Genomic DNA, 17,773 nt, shown 5'->3' with positions numbered 1-17,773 from the left:
TTCCACAGACCAACATCTACAGAGTGAGACAGGGTGTATCCTCAGCATCACACCCCAGCACGTGGCTTAGAGCAAGGCTGGTTCAGTTAGACTGAGTTACTACAATTAGGTTCGCAGAGAGTCGAACTCAGTGAGAACTGTGCTAATAGTTCAATAAACACATTGAACTCATTTCAAAGTCTGGAGCATCTTTTACTTAAAACTGCACCAAGTGGCAGCCTGTGTTATTCCAAACAACATAACACAACAACTCTAATAAGATTGAAGATGTGCAGTTGCGATCCCAGGCAGCCAAGGCTGTGGGCCAAGTGCTGGAAAATGGGATTAGAATAGTTAGCTGGTTGTTTTTGACTGGTGCAGACACGGTGGGCTGACAGATCTTTCTGTGCTGGAGGTTCCTGTGACTCTATAACTTTTTAAATCCACCTTCTCAAATTGTCCTGCCACATTTGAGAAATTTGGCAGTTGGCCAAAAATCAGTTTGCCTCTGAGCTAAAAATAGACAGCAGTTGTCCTCTCCAGAGTTTCCTGGTGGGTTGGGTCGTCTTAAAACGGCAGCTCACCTGCATCCCCCCCTTCCCCCACTCCAAATCAAAAGCCCAGCCCAGTGGCTAATTAGAGCAGCGGGAATGATCACCAGCTGGAAGTATATAAGCAGCTGGTGAATGGCAGTTCCTTTGTGACCTCACAGTACGGTCACCTGCCTTTCAGAGCGCTGAGTTTGCGGATGCTCCGACTCTGTGCCAGGCTCCGCAGGCAAGACCAGGGGGAGGTCAAGCAGGATTGGGGGATTCAGAGACAAGTTTCTCCATTTCAGACAGATGGTAAGATGGGGCTGGTGGGGGTGGAAGGGGCCAGACGGCAAAGACTTGAGTACAAGGGGGGGGGGGGGGGGGGTGTGGCAGTGAGGGGAGAGTGCTTTATGAGTCAAGTCATGGGCAAGGGAAGAGGCAGGAGGGCCAACCTTTTTCTGTGGGGTGGGAAGACAGGGGAGGGGTTCACTGAGGCACACGATTGTGGGGAGGAAAGACTGGGTAAGGTTGCACACAGAAACATGGAAAATAGAAGCCGGAGTAGGCCTTCCGGCCCTTCGAGTCTGTTCCGGCAATATGATCATGGCTCAGTAATATGTTCCCTTTTCCCCCCACATCTTTTGATCTGTTTAGCGCCTAGTGTTGTACCTAACTCCTGGAAAACATAAAATGCTTTGTCCTCCGCTGATTCCTGTGATAGCGAGTTGCACAGGTTTACCACTCTCTGGGTGAACAAATTTCTCCTCATCTTAGTCTGAAATGGTCATCCCAATATCCTCAGACTGTGACCCCTGGTTCTGGACACACCCACCATCAGGAACATCGGGCGGGATTCTCCGACCCCGTGCCATTGGCGCTGGCGCGGTCGGCGTAGCGCCGGTCGGGGTCTGGCGATTCTCTGCACGCAATGGGCCGAGTTAGGCCGAGTCCCGCCGGCGCCGTTCTCATGTGTTCCAACTCGGCGGGACCTTGGCCTTGATATTGCGAGGGCGGCCTGGTGGGGGCAATCCAACCCCGGGGGGGGTGCCTGGCCTGCCCACCGATCGGTGGGCGGGCTTATCCTGGTGGGGGCCTGTATTCCTCCGTGCCGGGCTCCTATTGCTCTCTGCCATGTTGCGTCGGTGCCGGAGCGGAGAAGGCAAACTCTTGCTGGCCGTAACATGTATGTGCAAACTCGTGCCAGCCGTAGAGCGCATGCGCGGACCCACGGCGCCCGTTCTGATGGCCGTATCGGCAGCTTGAGCGTCATAAGGCTCCCTAGTGCCGTTCTGGCCCCCTGTGAGGCACAGGATCAATGTTCCCAGGGCCTGTTGATGGGCCGTAAAACGCTGCAGCATTTACAACAGCATCAATGCTTAGCCCCAGGATGAGGGAATCCCACCCATCATTCCTGAATCTACCCTCTCTCGTCCTGTTAGAATGTTATACGTTTCTATGAGATTCCCCTTCATTTTTATGAACTTCAGTAAATACAATCACAACTGACTCAAACCCTCCTCAAACGTCCATCCTGGTTTCCCAGGAATCAGTCTGTGACTGGGGAGGTGGGAAATTATTCAGAGTCAGAAAGCACAGAGGCTCGATAGGCTGGGACTTTTCTCCTGGAGTGTAGGAGGCTGTTTTAACGCAGTTCCTGGTTAGGATCTGGAAGCACTGCCTGTGAGTGTGGTGAAGGCAGCTTTAATTGAGGCATTTAAGAGGCAAGTCTAAAAGGAAGCTACGGGAAGAAGGCCACATGGAGGGCAGTGAAAACAGTGCACAAATCGGTAGAATGAGTTTGGAAAGAGTGTTTCTTTTTTTATTGATTGGGTGTGGACATTGTCGGCAAGAACAGCCTTTTTTGCCCATCCCCAAATTGCCCTTGAACTGAGTGGCTTGTTAGGCCATTTCAGAGGGAGGTTAAGACTATAAGACCATAAGACATAGATGCAGAATTAGGCCACTCAGCCCATCGAGTCTGTTACACATTCAATCATGGTTGATACTTTTCTGATCCCCATTCTCCTGCCTTCTCCCCATAACCCCTGATCCCTTATTAATCAAGAACCTATCTATCTCTGTCTTAAAGACACTCAGTGAATTGGCCACCACAGCCTTCTGCGGCAAAGAGTTCCACAGATTCACCACCACCTGGCTGATGAAAATCCTCCTCATCTCTGTTTTAAAGGATCGTCACTTCTGTCAGAGATGGTGTCCTCTGGTTCTAGTTTTTCCTTCAAGTGGCAACATCCTCTCCACATCCACTCTATCCAGGCCTCGCAGTATCCTGTAAGATTCAATAAGATCCCCCCTTATCCTGCAAAACTCCAACGAGTACAGACCCAGAGTCCTCAACCGTTCCTCATATGACAAGTTCTTCATTCCAGGGATCATTCTTGTGAACCTCCTCTGGACCCTTTCCAAGGCCAGTGCATCTTTCCTTAGATAAGAGGCGCAAAACCGCTCACAATACTCCAAATAGAGATTCAGAAGTACATCCCTGGTCTTGTATTCTAGCCCTCTTGACATGAATGCTAACATTGCATTTGCCTTCCTAACTGCCAACTGAACATGCACATTAACCTTAAGAGAATCGTGAGCAAGGACTCCCAAGTTCCTTTGTGCTTCTGATTTTCTCAGTATTTCCCCATTTGGAAAATAGTCTATGCCTAAATTCCTCCTTTCAAAATGCATTACCTTGCACTTTTCCACATTGTATTCCATCTGCCACTTCATTGACCACTCTCCTAGCCTGTCCAAGTCCTTCTGCAGCCCCCTTGCTTCCTCAATACTACCTGTCCCACTACAGATCTTTGTACAATCTGCAAATTTAGCAACAGTGCCTTCAGTTCCTTCTTCCAGATCATTAATGTATATTGTAAAAAGTTGTGGTCCCAGCACAGACCCCTGAGGCACACCACTAGTCACCGGCTGCCATCCTGAAAAAGACCTCTTTATCCCCACTCTCTGCCTTCTGCCAGTCAGCCAATCCTCTATCCATGCCAGGATCTTACCCTTTACACCATGGGCTCGTAACTTATTTAACAGTATCCTGTGCTGCACCTTGTCAAAGGCCTTCTGGAAATCAAATAAATCAAGTCCATTGGTTCTCCTTTGTCTAACTTCCTTGTTACCTCCTCAAAGAACAGATTTGTCAGACATGACCTTCCCTTGACGAAGCCGTGCTGACTCAGTCCTATTTTATCATGCACTTCCAAGTACTCCGCGATCTCATCTTTAATAATGGACTCTAAAATCTTACCAATGACCAAAGTCAGGCTAACCAGCCTATAATTTCCCATCTTCTGCCTCCCTCTCTTCTTAAATAGTGATGTTACATTAGCCACTTTCCAGTCCTCTGGGGCCCTTCCTGCCTCAAGTGATTCCTGAAAAATCACCACCAATGTCTCCATAATCTCCTCAGCTATCTCTTTTAGAACCCTGGGGGTAGTCCATCCGATCAGGTGACATATCCACCTTCAGATTTTCAGTTTCCCCAAAACCTTCTCCTTAGTAATGGTCACTGCACTCACCTCTGCCCCCTGGTTCTCCTGGAGCTCTGGCATCCCACTGGTGTCTTCCACTATGAATACTGATGCAAAGTAACTATTCAGTTTGTCTGCTATTTCTTTGTTTCCTATTATTACTTCTCCAGCCAAGTTTTCCAGTGGTCCAATGTCTATTTCTGCCTCTCTTTTACCTTTTATATATTGAAAAAACCTCTTCCTATCTTCCTTTATATTACTAACTAGCATGTGCTCACATTTCATCTTCTCTCCCCTTACTGCTTTTTAGTTGTCCTTTGCTCGCTTTTAAAGGCTTCCTAATCCTCTGGCTTCTCACTAATCCTCACCATTTTGTATGCTTTTTCTTTCATGCTGTCCTTGACTTCCCTCGTCAAGCATGGATGCCTTGTCCTCCCCTTAGCATGTTTCCTCCTCCTTGCGATGAATTTCTGTTGTGCCTCCCGAATAACCACCAAAAACACCGGCCATTGTTGTGCCACTGTCTTCCCTGCTGGGCTCCTTTTCCAATAATAATAATCGCTTATTGTCACAAGTTGGCTTCAATTAAGTTACAAAGTTACTGTGAAAAGCCCCTAGTCGCCACATTCCATCGCTTGTTCTGGGAGGCCGGTGCGGGAATTGAACCTACACTGCTGGCCTTGTTCTGCATTACAAGCCAGCTGTTGAGCCCACTGTGCTAAACCAGCCCCAATCAACTCTGGCCAGCTCCTCCCTCATGTCTTTGCAGTTACCCTTATTTAATTGTAATACCATTACATCTGATTCCGGCTTCACCCTCTCAAACTGCAGGGTAAATTCTATCATATTGTGGTCACTGCTCCCTAAGGGTTCCTTCACCTTAAGATCCCAAATCAGGTCTGCCTCATTACACATCACCAAATCCAGAATTGCCTGTTCCCTAGTAGCACCTGTTACAAGCTGCTCCAACAAACCATCTCTTAAACATTCCACAAATTCCTTTTCTTGGAATCCATTACCAATCTGATTTTCCCAGTTCACCTGCATATTGAAGTCCCCTATGATTATTGTAACATTGCCTATTTTACATGCTTTCACAACTCCCAATTTATTTCATGCCCCACATCCTGACTACTGCTAGGGGGCCTGCTCATAACTCCCATCAGGATCTTTTTACCTTTGCTCAACTCTACCCACACAAATTCTATGCCTTCTGATCCTATATCGCTCCTTGCTATCGATTTAACTTCATTCCTTACTAACAATGCAACCCCGCCCTCTTTGCCCATTTACCTGTCCTTTCGATAGGACACATATCCTTGTATATTTAGATCCCAGCCCTGATTCCCTGGCAGCCACCTCTTGGTGATGCCCACAACATCGTACCGGCCAATTTCAACGTGAGCAACAAGCTCATTTACCTTGTTCTGTATACATGACAGTCAGGTAAGTTTGGTAGATTTCCTTCCGGAAAGGATATCAGTGAATCAGATGTTTTTGTTCCCCAACAATCAACAATGGTTTCATGGATCATCATTTGACTTTTTGGGCAGGATTGTCTGCGAACCGGCGGCAACTCCGGCGGCAACTTGGGCGCCGAGGAGTGGCACCGGCACCGGAATCCTTCGCACCTTCAGGGGTTAGGCTGACGCCGGAGTGGTTTGCGCCCTGCCTGCCGGCGCGGAAGGGGCTTGGCATCATGCCAACCGGCGCCATAGCGCCTTTGCCAGCCGGCGTGAGTTGGCGCATGTGCGGGAGTGCCAGCGTGTGCTGGCATCAGCCGAGCACATGTACAGGGGGATCATCTCCACGTCGGATATTGTGGAGGAGCACAGCAGCCGACGTGGAGGAATAGAGTGCCCCCACGGCACAGGCCCGCCGGCGGATCGGTGGACCCCGATTGCGGGCCAGGCCACCGTGGGGGCACATCCCAGGGCCAGATCTCCACATGCACCCCGAGGACCTCAGAGGCCACCGCGCAGCCAGGTCCCGCTGGTAAGTACCTACTCTAATTTACGCCGGCAGGACCGGTCGAAAACGGGTGGCCACTTGGCCCATCATGGGCCGGATAATCGCTGGGGGGCTGCTGCCAGTGGCCGCCAACCGGCGCGGCACGATTCCCGCCTGTGCCAAATCCCCAGCGCCGGAGAATTTGGCAGCCGGCGGAGACAGGATTCACGTCGCCCCCAGACGATTCTTCGACCCGGCCCTTTATTTCCAGACATTGTTATTTCAAATTTCACCATCTGCCATGGCAGGATTCAAATCTGGGTGCCCAGAACATTGCTCTGGGTGTTTGATAACCCGCCCAGTGACAATACCACTTCGCCATCGCCTCAGGAAGGGACGAGGTCAAAGGGCAGGTATTTTATCTTCTCCGCTTCCACTGGAAGGTGGGTGAGAACAGGCGAGGTTTGGGGTGATTTGAGTAAATGTGAATTGAACATTGAATAATTCATTCACAGACACCGCAGTAAAATTGTTCGATTTAGTTCATTTCGGTTTTCCTGTTAGCATCCTCCTCCATTACCCAATTATTTTACCACCTGCAAAAGTTGAAATTATGCCTTGCACACCCAAATCCATATTATTAATATTTACCCAAAGTGTAATTATACTATTGCAGATGAAATGAAATGAAAACCGCTTATTGTCACGAGTAGGCTTCAATGAAGTTACTTTGAAAAGCCCCTAGTCACCACATTCCGGGGGCCTGTCTGGGGAGGCTGATACGGGAATCGAACCGTGTTGCTGGCCTGCTTGGTCTGCTTTAAAAGCCAGCGATTTACTTCACCCAGTCTGAAAAACAACTGTTCACCACGGACTCTCTGGTTTCTGTCACTGAGATAATTCTGTATCAATGCTGCCAATCACTTTAAACCCATGCGTTTAAATGTTGCTATCATATTGTAATTTCACAAACACCTTTTGAAAGTGTATAAACACAACAACAGCTGTACAATCCCCATTATCCATTAAATATCGAAATGAAGTTTTTCAAACAGGATTCCCCTTGAACAATGATGTGGAGATGCCGGCGTTGGACTGGGGTGGGCAAAATAAAATGTCTTACAACACCAGGTTAAAGTCCAATAGGTTTATCTGGAATCACTAGCTTTCGGAGAGCCTGATGAAGGAGCTACGCTCCGAAAGCTAGTGATTCCAGACAAGCCTGTTGGACTTTAACCTCTTGAAAAAGGCAGAATTTCCACCGAGTCTCAAGTCAGGAGCCAGCATTCCCGCAGCATCCGGTAAACTAAGAGAGATGCAGTTTATCAGCTTCCACACGGGTTCATGTCGACTCAAATAGTGGGATTCATGCCTGACAAAGAACCTTTATTATACTCGGAAAATTCAACAGCCACAGCTGGAGTCAGAACATGAGTTTGGAATCTCACTCCCAGCACACGTGGGAAACCTACCCAGATTCTGGGAACATAAATCCTGCAGGTTTCAAAGAAGTAGCCCAAATGACCCTTCAACCCACTAGTCACATGTGAACGAGGAACACTCTGGGATTGACAATTGTGGAATTCTTTGGTCAGTGTGTCAGTCTGTACAGAAAGTTTCAAACGTGACAGGTTAAAGAGTGAATTGTTGTTTTATATTCTGTTGTTACTTTGAAGGAACATAGAACATAGAACATAGAACGATACAGCGCAGTACAGGCCCTTCGGCCCACGATGTTGCACCGACATGAGAAGTCAAAAACTAAAGGCTATCTAACCTACACTATGCCATTATCATCCATATGCTTATCCAATAAACTTTTAAATGCCCTCAATGTTGGCGAGTGCACTACTGTAGAACATCTGACATACCTGCAGAATTATTAAAATATAGATAATTGAAAAGTTTCCCCAGGCCGACCTCCAGTGCATGTTCCATATCCATTCCAGAAACCTCCGTTTCAACCAATTGGTGGCTTTTGAATTTCATTACATCATAACTCTAAGATTAGAAGAGAAAATCGATTACGATATGACAACTGAACTAACACCAAAATAGATCAGTGTTGAGAGGATTGTCCTCAGTTCCAAGGTGTGGTCACAGTATTCATGTCCTGGATGGACTGACCATGTAAAAGATTTCGGAGTTTTGATGGAATTGTTGGCATCAGCACTTCCAGATTAATTTTGATTCCTCTCTCACTTTGTCAACTTTAGTGTTCTGCACTCTGGGCCTTGTCCCTTCCCCATTTTAAAAAAACAATAAACATACATAGTGAAAAGTTTGTTGACGTTTTTCTACACTGAATCAATACAATGAACACATTCCCAGTTTTGTAACCCCCACAAGACCCATGGGGACAACCCGCCCAATCTACCTGTGGGGCACGTGGATTATGAGCTCGCCCGGTGAGGGGTGGAGGCCCATTAATTTAATCAGATAAAAGGCGGCCTAGGAAGAAACCGGAATCTTCAGATGGTCCTGGCTGGGATGAGCTGTGCACTTCACTTAGCTTAGCTGAAGGAGCTGAGTAAAATATACCCATGTTTACTGATGATACAAATCTAGCTGGGAATGTAAGCTGTAAGCAGAACACAAAGAAGCCCACAGGTACAGGCAGGATGGGTAAATGGACAATACCTTGCCGGACAGAGATGGCAATACTGCACAGCCCGCTCCACCAGCTGTTAAGAAGGGGCACCAGTGGGTATGCCCCCCCCCCCCCCCCACCGCACCAGAAGAGATTCATGGAGATGAAACAGAGATTTCCCTCTAAGAAATTGCTCACCCATTTCAAACCAGCCAAGTTGCTTCTACTCACATGTGACACTTCCCCTTACGGAGTGGGGGCCGTGTTTGCACATCGAATGTGCGACGGATTGGAACAGCCTATCACATTCGCGTCCTGCACACTGGCTGACGAGAGCACAATTATGCGCAAATTGAGAAGATACAATTTAGTGACATTAAGTCTGTTATAAGTTTCCTTTCAGAAAGTGGGTTTGATTCAGTGAATACAGAAGGAGCTGGAACAATCCCCAAGTGTACATTCCTTCACATTGTCTCACTAACTCATCCAAGTTCCCATACCGACCCATCTCTTGATCCGGTGCTGGAGAAGTAATCCCTGATATTTTCCTTACTACTCTACCTGGTAGTGAAGACCAATCAGGCGATGGCAACTCCTGTATAAAATGTTAATAAGAGCCGAGGACCGATTCCAGTCCAGTCTCATGTCTCAGGGTTGGCGTGTGAGCTGTCGCAGCGCCGCACATGTACCCCAAAAAACAGGCATTAAATAATTTGTACTGGTCCAAACAATAGAGAATGCGGTAAACTCTGAACTATACTTACCGCGCCCTGAATTACGAAAATGGGTTTAAAGCAGTCAACTTCTTCACAGAGGTCGAGCACCTTGTCTACCGCATTCTGTGCAGCGAGTTGGTTCCAGAAGAGGACAGACACGGTTAAGAAGATTCTCAGCATCTTGGTGTCGGCTCAGATCACTGGTGAAGCCACTGAATGACTCTCAGCACCTTCAGCTCGATCTGCAGTTTGAGCAGAGAGCTCAGAGATTTTTATCCTGTTTTAGGGAGATGATTTTGAATAAAGTTTAGCTACAGGCATGAACATCATGCATTGAAGAAATGCCCCAGATAATTAACTATGGAAATGTTTCTTCATCCCAAATGTGATGAATTTAGAAATAATTAACCATGTGAGTGCTGGTTGCTGGGAAGTCTGCACTGTCGGCGGCAGCTATTTCATTATTAGTTCCAATTCACATACTCAGGATTGACCTCCCTGTTTGCAAGGTGAGTGGAATGGAAGATTCTGGTGTTAGTGACCCAGCAGAAAACAATTTCACATTTGGGTTTCATATCCGCTCAATTTTATTTGCTGGGTTTCCTGCACCGGCAGCAACTGTGAACAGAGTGACCATGCTGCACTCCAACCACGGCACAGACCACTATTTCCTCAGTGCGTTGGTCAGGCTGCTGTGCCTCCCACATTTCACATTGTTTCTCTTTCATCTCCCCTTTTCCAAGACTGGCTGAGGTACATTGTCATTGTGTCATAATCACAACAGCACTTACGAGGTGGCAATGATTAAACTCCCCGTGAACTTCGCCGAGTATCCCCTCCCCCCCGTGAAAGGGGACGGGAACCCGAAATAATGTATAGTTATGGTCTGTATCAGGTCGGCCAGTTCTGGTACCAATAGGAGAGACTCGGTGAAGGGGCTGGATTCTCCATTTCTGAGACTAAGTGTTGATTCGTGGAGTTTCCCGACAGCAAATCTGGTACAAATATGTAAACAGATTATGGAAAGATGTAGGAGCAACAGGGTGGTGGTGATAGGAGGAGATTTTAATTTTCCCAACATTGACTGGGATACACTTAGTGTCAGAGATCTAGATGGAGCAGAATTTGTAAGGAACATCCAGGAGGGTTTTCTAGAGCAGTATGTAAATAGTCCAACTCGGGAAGGGGGCATACTGGACCTGGTGTTGGGGAATGAGCCTGGCCAGGTGGTTGAAGTTTCAGTCGGGGATTACTTTGGGAATAGTGATCACAATGCCGTAAGTTTTAGAATACTCATGGACAAAGACGAGAGTGGTCCGAAAGGAAGAGTGCTAGATTGGGGGAAGGCCAACCACACCAAAATTTGGCAGGAGCTGGGGAATGTGGATTGGGAGCAGCTGTTTGAAGGTAAATCCACATTTGATATGTGGGAGGCTTTTAAAGAGAGGTTGTTTAGAGTACAGGACAGACGTGTCTCTGTGAAAATGAAGGATAGAAATGGCAAGATTAGGGAATCATGGATGACAGGTGAAATTGTGAGACTAGCTAAGAGGAAAAAGGAAGCATACATAAGGTCTAGGTGACTGAAGACATACGAAGCTTTGGAAGAATATCGAGAATGTAGGACCAATCTGAAATGAGGAATCAAGAGGATTAAAAGGGGTCATGAAATATCTTTAGCGAACAGAGTAATCGAAAATCCCAAAACCTTTTATTTATATATAAGGAGCAAGAGGGTAACTAGAGAAAGGGTTGGCCCACTCAAGGACAAAGAAGGAAAGTTATGCGTGGAGTCAGAGAAGATGGGTGAGATTCTTACCGAGTACTTTGCATCGGTATTCATCAAGGAGAGGGACATGACGGATGTTGAGGTTAGGGATAGATGTTTGATTACTCTAGGTCAAGTCGGCATAAAGAGGGAGGATGTTTTGGGTTTTCTAAAAGGCATTAAGGTGGATAAGTCCCCAGGTCCAGATGGGATCTATCCCAGGTTACTGAGGGAAGTGAGAGAGGAAATAGCTGGGGCCTCAACAGATATCTTTGCAGTATCCTTGAACACGGGTAAGGTACCGGAGGACTGGCGAATTGCTAATGTTGTCCCCTTGTTTAAGAAGGGTAGCAAGGATAATCTGGGTAATTATAGACCGGTGAGCCTGACGTCAGTGGTAGGGAAGCTGCTGGAGAAGATACCGAGGGACAGGATCTATTCCCATTTGGAAGAAAATGGGCTTATCAGTGATAGGCGACATGGTTTTGTGCAGGGAAGGTCATGTCTTACCAACTTAATAGAATTCTTTGAGGAAGTGACAAAGTTGATTGATGAGGGAAGGGCTGTAGATGTCATATACATGGACTTCAGTCAGGCATTTGATAAGGTTCCCCATGGTAGGCTGATGGAGAAAGTGAAGTCTCATGGGGTCCAGGGTGTACTAGCTAGTTGGATAAAGAACTGGCTGGGCAACAAGTGACAGAGAGTAGTAGTGGAAGGGAGTTTCTCAAAATGGAGAACTGTGACCAGTGGTGTTCCACAGGGATCCGTGCTGGGACCACTGTTGTTTGTGATATACATAAATGATCTGGAGGAAGGTACAGGTAGTCTGATTAGCAAATTTGCAGATGACACTAAGATTGGTGGAGTAGCAGATAGTGAAGGGGACTATCAGAGAATACAGCAGAATATAGATACATTGGAGAGTTGGGCGGAGAAATGGCAGTTGGAGTTCAATCCGGGCAAATGCGAGGTGATGCATTTTGGAAGAAATGAGATGAAAATAGCTTATTGCCACAAGTAGGCTTCAAATGAAGTTACTGTGAAAAGACCCTAGTCGCCACATTCTGGCGCCTGTTCAGGGAGGCTGGTATGGGAATTCAAGATCCAATTTAAGAGTGAACTATACGGTAAATGTAAAAGCCCTGTGGAAAATTGATGTACAGAGAGATAGAACATAGAACAGTACAGCACAGGCCCTTCGGCCCTCGATGTTGTGCCAAGCAATGATCACCCTACTTAAACCCACGTAACCCGTATACCCATAACCCAACAATCCCCCCATTAACCTTACACTACGGGCAATTTAGCATGGCCAATCCACCTAACCCGCACATCTTTGGACTGTGGGAGGAAACCGGAGCACCCGGAGGAAACCAACGCACACACGGGGAGGACGTGCAGACTCCACACAGACAGTGACCCAGCCGGGAATCGAACCTGGGACCCTGGAGCTGTGAAGCATTGATGCTAACCACCATGCTACCGTGAGGATCTGGGTGTTCAGGTCCATTGTACCCTGAAGGTGGCTGTGCAGGTCGATGGAGTGGTCAAGAAGGCATACGGCATGCTTTCCTTCATCGGAAGGGGTATTGAGTACAAGAGTTGGCACGTCATGTTACAGTTGTATAATTATGTGGAAATGCTGGCGTTGGACTGGGGTGAGCACAGTAAGAAGTCTTACAACACCAGGTTAAAGTCCACCAGGTTTGTTTCAAACACGAGCTTTTGGAGCACTGCTCCTTCAACACTTGGAACACTTCAGCAGTCAAGGGCATTCAGCCTCTGATCTCCGGGTAAGCGTTCTCCAAGGCGGCCTTCAGGACATATGACAACGCAGAATTGCCGAGCAGAAACTTATAGCTAAGTTCTGCACACATGAGTGCGGCCTCAACCAGGATCTTGGATTCATGTTGCATTACATTCACCCCCCCACCATCTGGCCTGGACTGGCAAAATCCTACCAACTGTCCTGGCTTGAGACAATTCACACCTCTTTAACCTGGGATCATCCCCTATCTCTGGATCTGTAATGATTTGATTCCCCGCAAATGCTCGCATTCCAAGCATTGTCTGGCATCTCTGACTTTGTCTATATAAATGTTTCTGGAACATACCTCTCCATTCACCTGAGGAAGGAGCAGTGCTCCGAAAGCTCGTGTTTGAAACAAGCCTGTTGGACTTTAACCTGGTGTTGTAAGACTTCTTACAGTTGTATAAGTCTTTGGTTCGGCCACATTTGGAATACTGCGTACAGTTCTGGTCGCCACATTACCAAAAGGATGTGGATGCTTTGGAGAAGATGCAGAGGAGGTTCACCAGGATGTTGCCTGGTATGGAGGGCGCTAGCTATGAAGAAAGGTTGAGTAGATCTGGATTATTTTCATTAGAAAGATGGAGGTTGAGGGGGGACCTCATTGAGGTCGACAAAATCATGAGAGGTATGGACAGGGTGGATAGCAAGAAGCTTTTTCCCTGAGTGGGGGACTCAATCACTTGGGGTCACAAATTCAACGTAAGAGGGGAAAAGTTTAAGGGAGATATGCATGGAAAGTTCTTTACGCAGAGGGTGGTGGGAGCCTGGCACGCATTGCCGGCGGAGGTGGTAGAGGTGGGCACGATAGCATCATTTGAAAATGAAATGAAAATTGCTTATTGTCGCGAATAGGCTTCAATTAAGTTACTGTGAAAAGCCCCTAGTCACAACATTCCGCCGCCTGTTCGGGGAGGCTGGTCCAGGAATTGAACCGTGCTGCTGGCCTGCCTTGGTCTGCTTTAAAAGCCAGTGATTTAGCTCAGTGTGTTAACCAGCCCCTATCATTATTTAAGATGTATCTAGACAGATACATAAATGGGCAGGGAGCAGAGGGATACAGATCCTTAGAAAATAGGCGACAGTTTTAGATAGAGGATCTGGATCGCCGCAGGCTTGGAGGGCCGAAGGGCCTGTTCCTGTGCTGTAATTTTTCTTTGTTCTTTGTTCTTTGGCACCGCACCTGGACCGATTCTGCTGCTGTTGAGGGACCTGCACCGGCACCACGTGGAACACAATCAATCCCAATGGGAAACGGTGCCGGATTCACTGGGCCCGTGATTGACACTCAGGAAGCTGACAAGTTGCAGCCGCAGATGCACACTGCACTCCCCACACACACCATCCCAGCCAACAAAGTGGCAGTAAGACGCACGGCCCAATGATTTATGCACACCAAGCTGGAAACCCTCCCGGGCGTCATGGAGGAGACACGGATCACCCTGTATCCCAGCCCTGGAAGGAGGTGCCAACTGCTGCCATTCACTGTGCCTGGGCACAAGGGCAGAGGTGGTCAGCGCCGTAGGCAACTCTGTCCGGACCGGCCAGCAGTGCCGGAAAAACCACATAACCTCCTCAGGGTCTCCAGGGTGAGTAGGTAGAACTGTTACCCTGGCACTGACCCGTGTTCCACACACCCGTAACCCCACTACCCCCAACCCAGAGTGCCGCAGAATCACCATCCTGCACCAGATCCTGGAACCCACGCCGGGCTCCAGAGCCCATGGCCGGGTGCCCTGGCCACTGAGGCCACCAGCTACCCACTCCCTGGGCTTCATGTGTCTGTCTGTCTAACACCGTCATTTTCTGTTTGCCCCCCCCCAGCCCCAAGGAGAAGGCCGCCCATAGTTGTCAGGAGCGGAGACAACTGGAAGGGGACAGCCAGACCTGCAGCCCCTGCCCCTGGCGGGTCTTGTGGGCTGAACAAGGCCAACGCCATGCCACCGGGACACCTGAGCATCAGACCCATCCAGGCCAGGTCGCCCCATAAGATGGCCGCTAACAGGGACCCAGGTCGCAGGGCGGGAATTGCTCCAGCACATCGCCCCTCTGCTGCGCGATGTTGTGGAGGACGCAGCAGGCCACCACAATACGGGTGACCCTCTGAGCGTCAGACTGGAGGACTCTGCAGAGCGGTCCAGGCACCTGAAGCATACCTTCAGGAGGCTGAACACCATTCGATCACGCACGTGGCCGCTGTATGGGTGTCCTTGTATCGGGTCTCCGCATCAGTCTGTGGCCACTGGATAGGTGTCATCAGCTAAGGCCGCAGTGGATAACCCTTGTCTCCCAGGAGCCAAGCTCCCAGCAAAGGGGGCCGGTCCATTTCAGTTTGTGTAGAGCAGCCTGTCATCAGCAGGAAGGCCACCATGCAGCGACCAGCAGGAAGGCCACCATGCAGCGACCAGCAGGAATGCCACCATACAGCGACCAGCAGGAAGGTCACCTTGCAGCGACCAGCAGGAATGCCACCATGCAGCGACAGCAGGAAGGCCACCGTGCAGCGACCAGCAGGAAGGCCACCATGCAGCGACCAGCAGGAATGCCACCATACAGCGACCAGCAGGAAGGTCACCTTGCAGCGACCAGCAGGAATGCCACCATGCAGCGACAGCAGGAAGGCCACCATGCAGCGACAGCAGGAAGGCCACCATGTAGCGACCAGCAGGAAGGCCACCATGCAGCGACCAGCGGGAAGGTCACCTTGCAGCGACCAGCAGGAAGGCCACCATGCAGCGACCAGCAGGAAGGCCACCATGCAGCGACCAGCAGGAAGGCCACCATGCAGCGACCAGCAGGAAGGCCACTTAGCAGCGACAGCAAGAAGGCCACCGTGTAGCGACCAGCAGGAAGGCCACCATGCAGCGACCAGCGGGAAGGTCACCTTGCAGCAACCACCAGGAAGGGCACCATGCAGCGACCAGCAGGAAGGCCACCATGCAGAGACCAGCAGGAAGGCCACCATGCAGCGACCAGCAGGAAGGCCACCATGAAGCGACCAGCAGGAAGGCCACCATGCAGCGACCAGCAGGAAGGCCACCATGCAGCTACCAGCAGGAAGGCACCTTGTGCCGAGCAGCAGGAAGGCCAGCTTCTGCCGACCAGCAGGAAGGCCACCATGCAGCGACCAGCAGGAAGGTCACCATGCAGCGACCAGCAGGAAGGGCACCATGCAGCGACCAGCAGGAAGGCCACCATGCAGCGACCAGCAGGAAGGTCACCATGCAGCGACCAGCAGGAAGGTCACCATGCAGCGACCAGCAGGTAGGCCACCATGCAGCGACCAGCAGGAAGGCCACCTTGTGCCGACCAGCAGGAAGGCCACCATGCAGTGACCAGCAGGAAGGCCACCATGCAGCGACCAGCAGGAAGGTCACCATGCAGTGACCAGCAGGAAGGCCACCATGCAGCGACCAGCAGGAAGGTCACCATGCAGCGAATATCAGGAAGGCCACCATGCAGCGATCAGCAGGAAGGCCACCATGCAGCGACCAGCAGGAAGGTCACCATGCAGCGACAAGCAGGAAGGCCACCATGCAGCGACCAGCAGGAAGGCCACCATGCAGCGACCAGCAGGAAGGCCACCATGCAGCGATCAGCAGGTAGGCCACCATGCAGCGTCCAGCAGGAAGGCCACTATGCAGCGACCAGCAGGAAGGCCAACATGCAGCGACCAGCAGGAAGACCACCTTCCAGCGATCAGCAGGTAGGCCACCTTGTGCTGACCAGCAGGAAGGCCACTTAGCAGCGACCAGCAACCTTGGCCATCCAGTCACACCTTTCCACTCCACACCCAGGTCCCTCCTGTCACACTGCCCCACCCACACCCACGCCCCTCCTGTCACACCTTCCCACTCCACACCCAGGTCCCTCCTGTCACACTGCCCCACCCACACCCAGGTCCCTCCTGTCACACTGCCCCACCCACACCCAGGCCCCTCCTCTCACACCTTCCGAACCCACACCCAGGGCACTCCTGTCACACCTTCCCACCCCACACCCGGGCCTCTCCTGTCACACTGCCCCACACACACACAGGCCCCTCCTGTCACACCTTCCTACCCCACACCCAGGCCCCTCCTCTCAAACCTTCCTACCCCACACCCAGGCCCCTCCTGTCACACCTTCCTACCCCACACCCAGGCCCCTCCTGTCACACCTTCCCACTCCGCACCAAGGGCACTCCTGTCACACCTTCCCACTCCGCACCCAGGGCACTCCTGTCACACCTTCCCACCCCACACCCAGGGCCCTCCTGTCCCGCCTTCCCACCCACACACAGGGCCCTCCTGTTACATCTTCCCACCCACACACAGGTCCCTCCTGTCACACCTTCCCACCCACACACAGGGCCCTCCTGTCACACCTTCCCACCCCACACCCAGGGCCCCTTCTGTCACACCATCCCACCCCACACCCAGGGCCCTCCTGTCACACCTTCCCACCCCACACCCAGGCCCCTCCTGTTACACCTTCCCACCCACACCCAGGCCCCTCCTGTCACACCTTCCCACCCCACACCCAGGCCCCTCCTGTTACACCTTACCATCCCACACACAGGGCCCTCCTGTCACAGCTTCCCATCCCACACCAAGGGCCCCTCCTGTTACACCTTTCCACCCCACAGCCAGGGCCCCTCCTGTCACTCCATCCCACCCCACACCAAGGGCCCCCCTGTCACACCTTCCCACCCCACACCCAGGGCCCCTCCTGTCACACAGCCCCACTCACACCCAGGGCCCTCCTGTCCCAATTTCCCACTCCACAGCCAGGGCCCTCCTGTCACACCGCCCCACACCAGACCCAGTCCCCTCCTGTCACCTTCCCACCCCACACCCAGGCCCCTCCTGTCATTCCTTCCCACCCCACACCCAGGCCACTCCTGTCACTCCTTCCCACACCACACCCAGGCCCCTCCTGTCACACCTTTCCACCCCAC

General features: G+C 50.6%; 1 protein-coding gene across 1 annotated transcript in view; it reads right to left on the bottom strand.

The window, feature by feature from the left end:
• The window catches only part of LOC119967026, a 28,183-nt gene extending 18,657 nt beyond the window's left edge, over positions 1–9,526 (bottom strand). Inside the window, exons 1-2 of the mRNA XM_038799029.1 lie at positions 9,302–9,526; positions 7,819–7,948 (exon numbers count right to left, since the gene is read on the bottom strand). Coding sequence (XP_038654957.1) covers positions 7,819–7,948; positions 9,302–9,433 — 262 coding nt within the window. The 5' untranslated portion in view covers positions 9,434–9,526. The remainder of the gene's footprint in view (positions 1–7,818; positions 7,949–9,301) is intronic.
• Positions 9,527–17,773: the final 8,247 nt, after the last annotated feature.

The sequence above is a fragment of the Scyliorhinus canicula genome, chromosome 6 (assembly GCF_902713615.1).
Source record: "Scyliorhinus canicula chromosome 6, sScyCan1.1, whole genome shotgun sequence".
Taxonomy (NCBI): domain Eukaryota; kingdom Metazoa; phylum Chordata; class Chondrichthyes; order Carcharhiniformes; family Scyliorhinidae; genus Scyliorhinus; species Scyliorhinus canicula.
The sequence above is the reverse complement of the archived record's forward strand: the minus strand, read 5'-3'. Positions and strand labels throughout refer to the sequence as shown.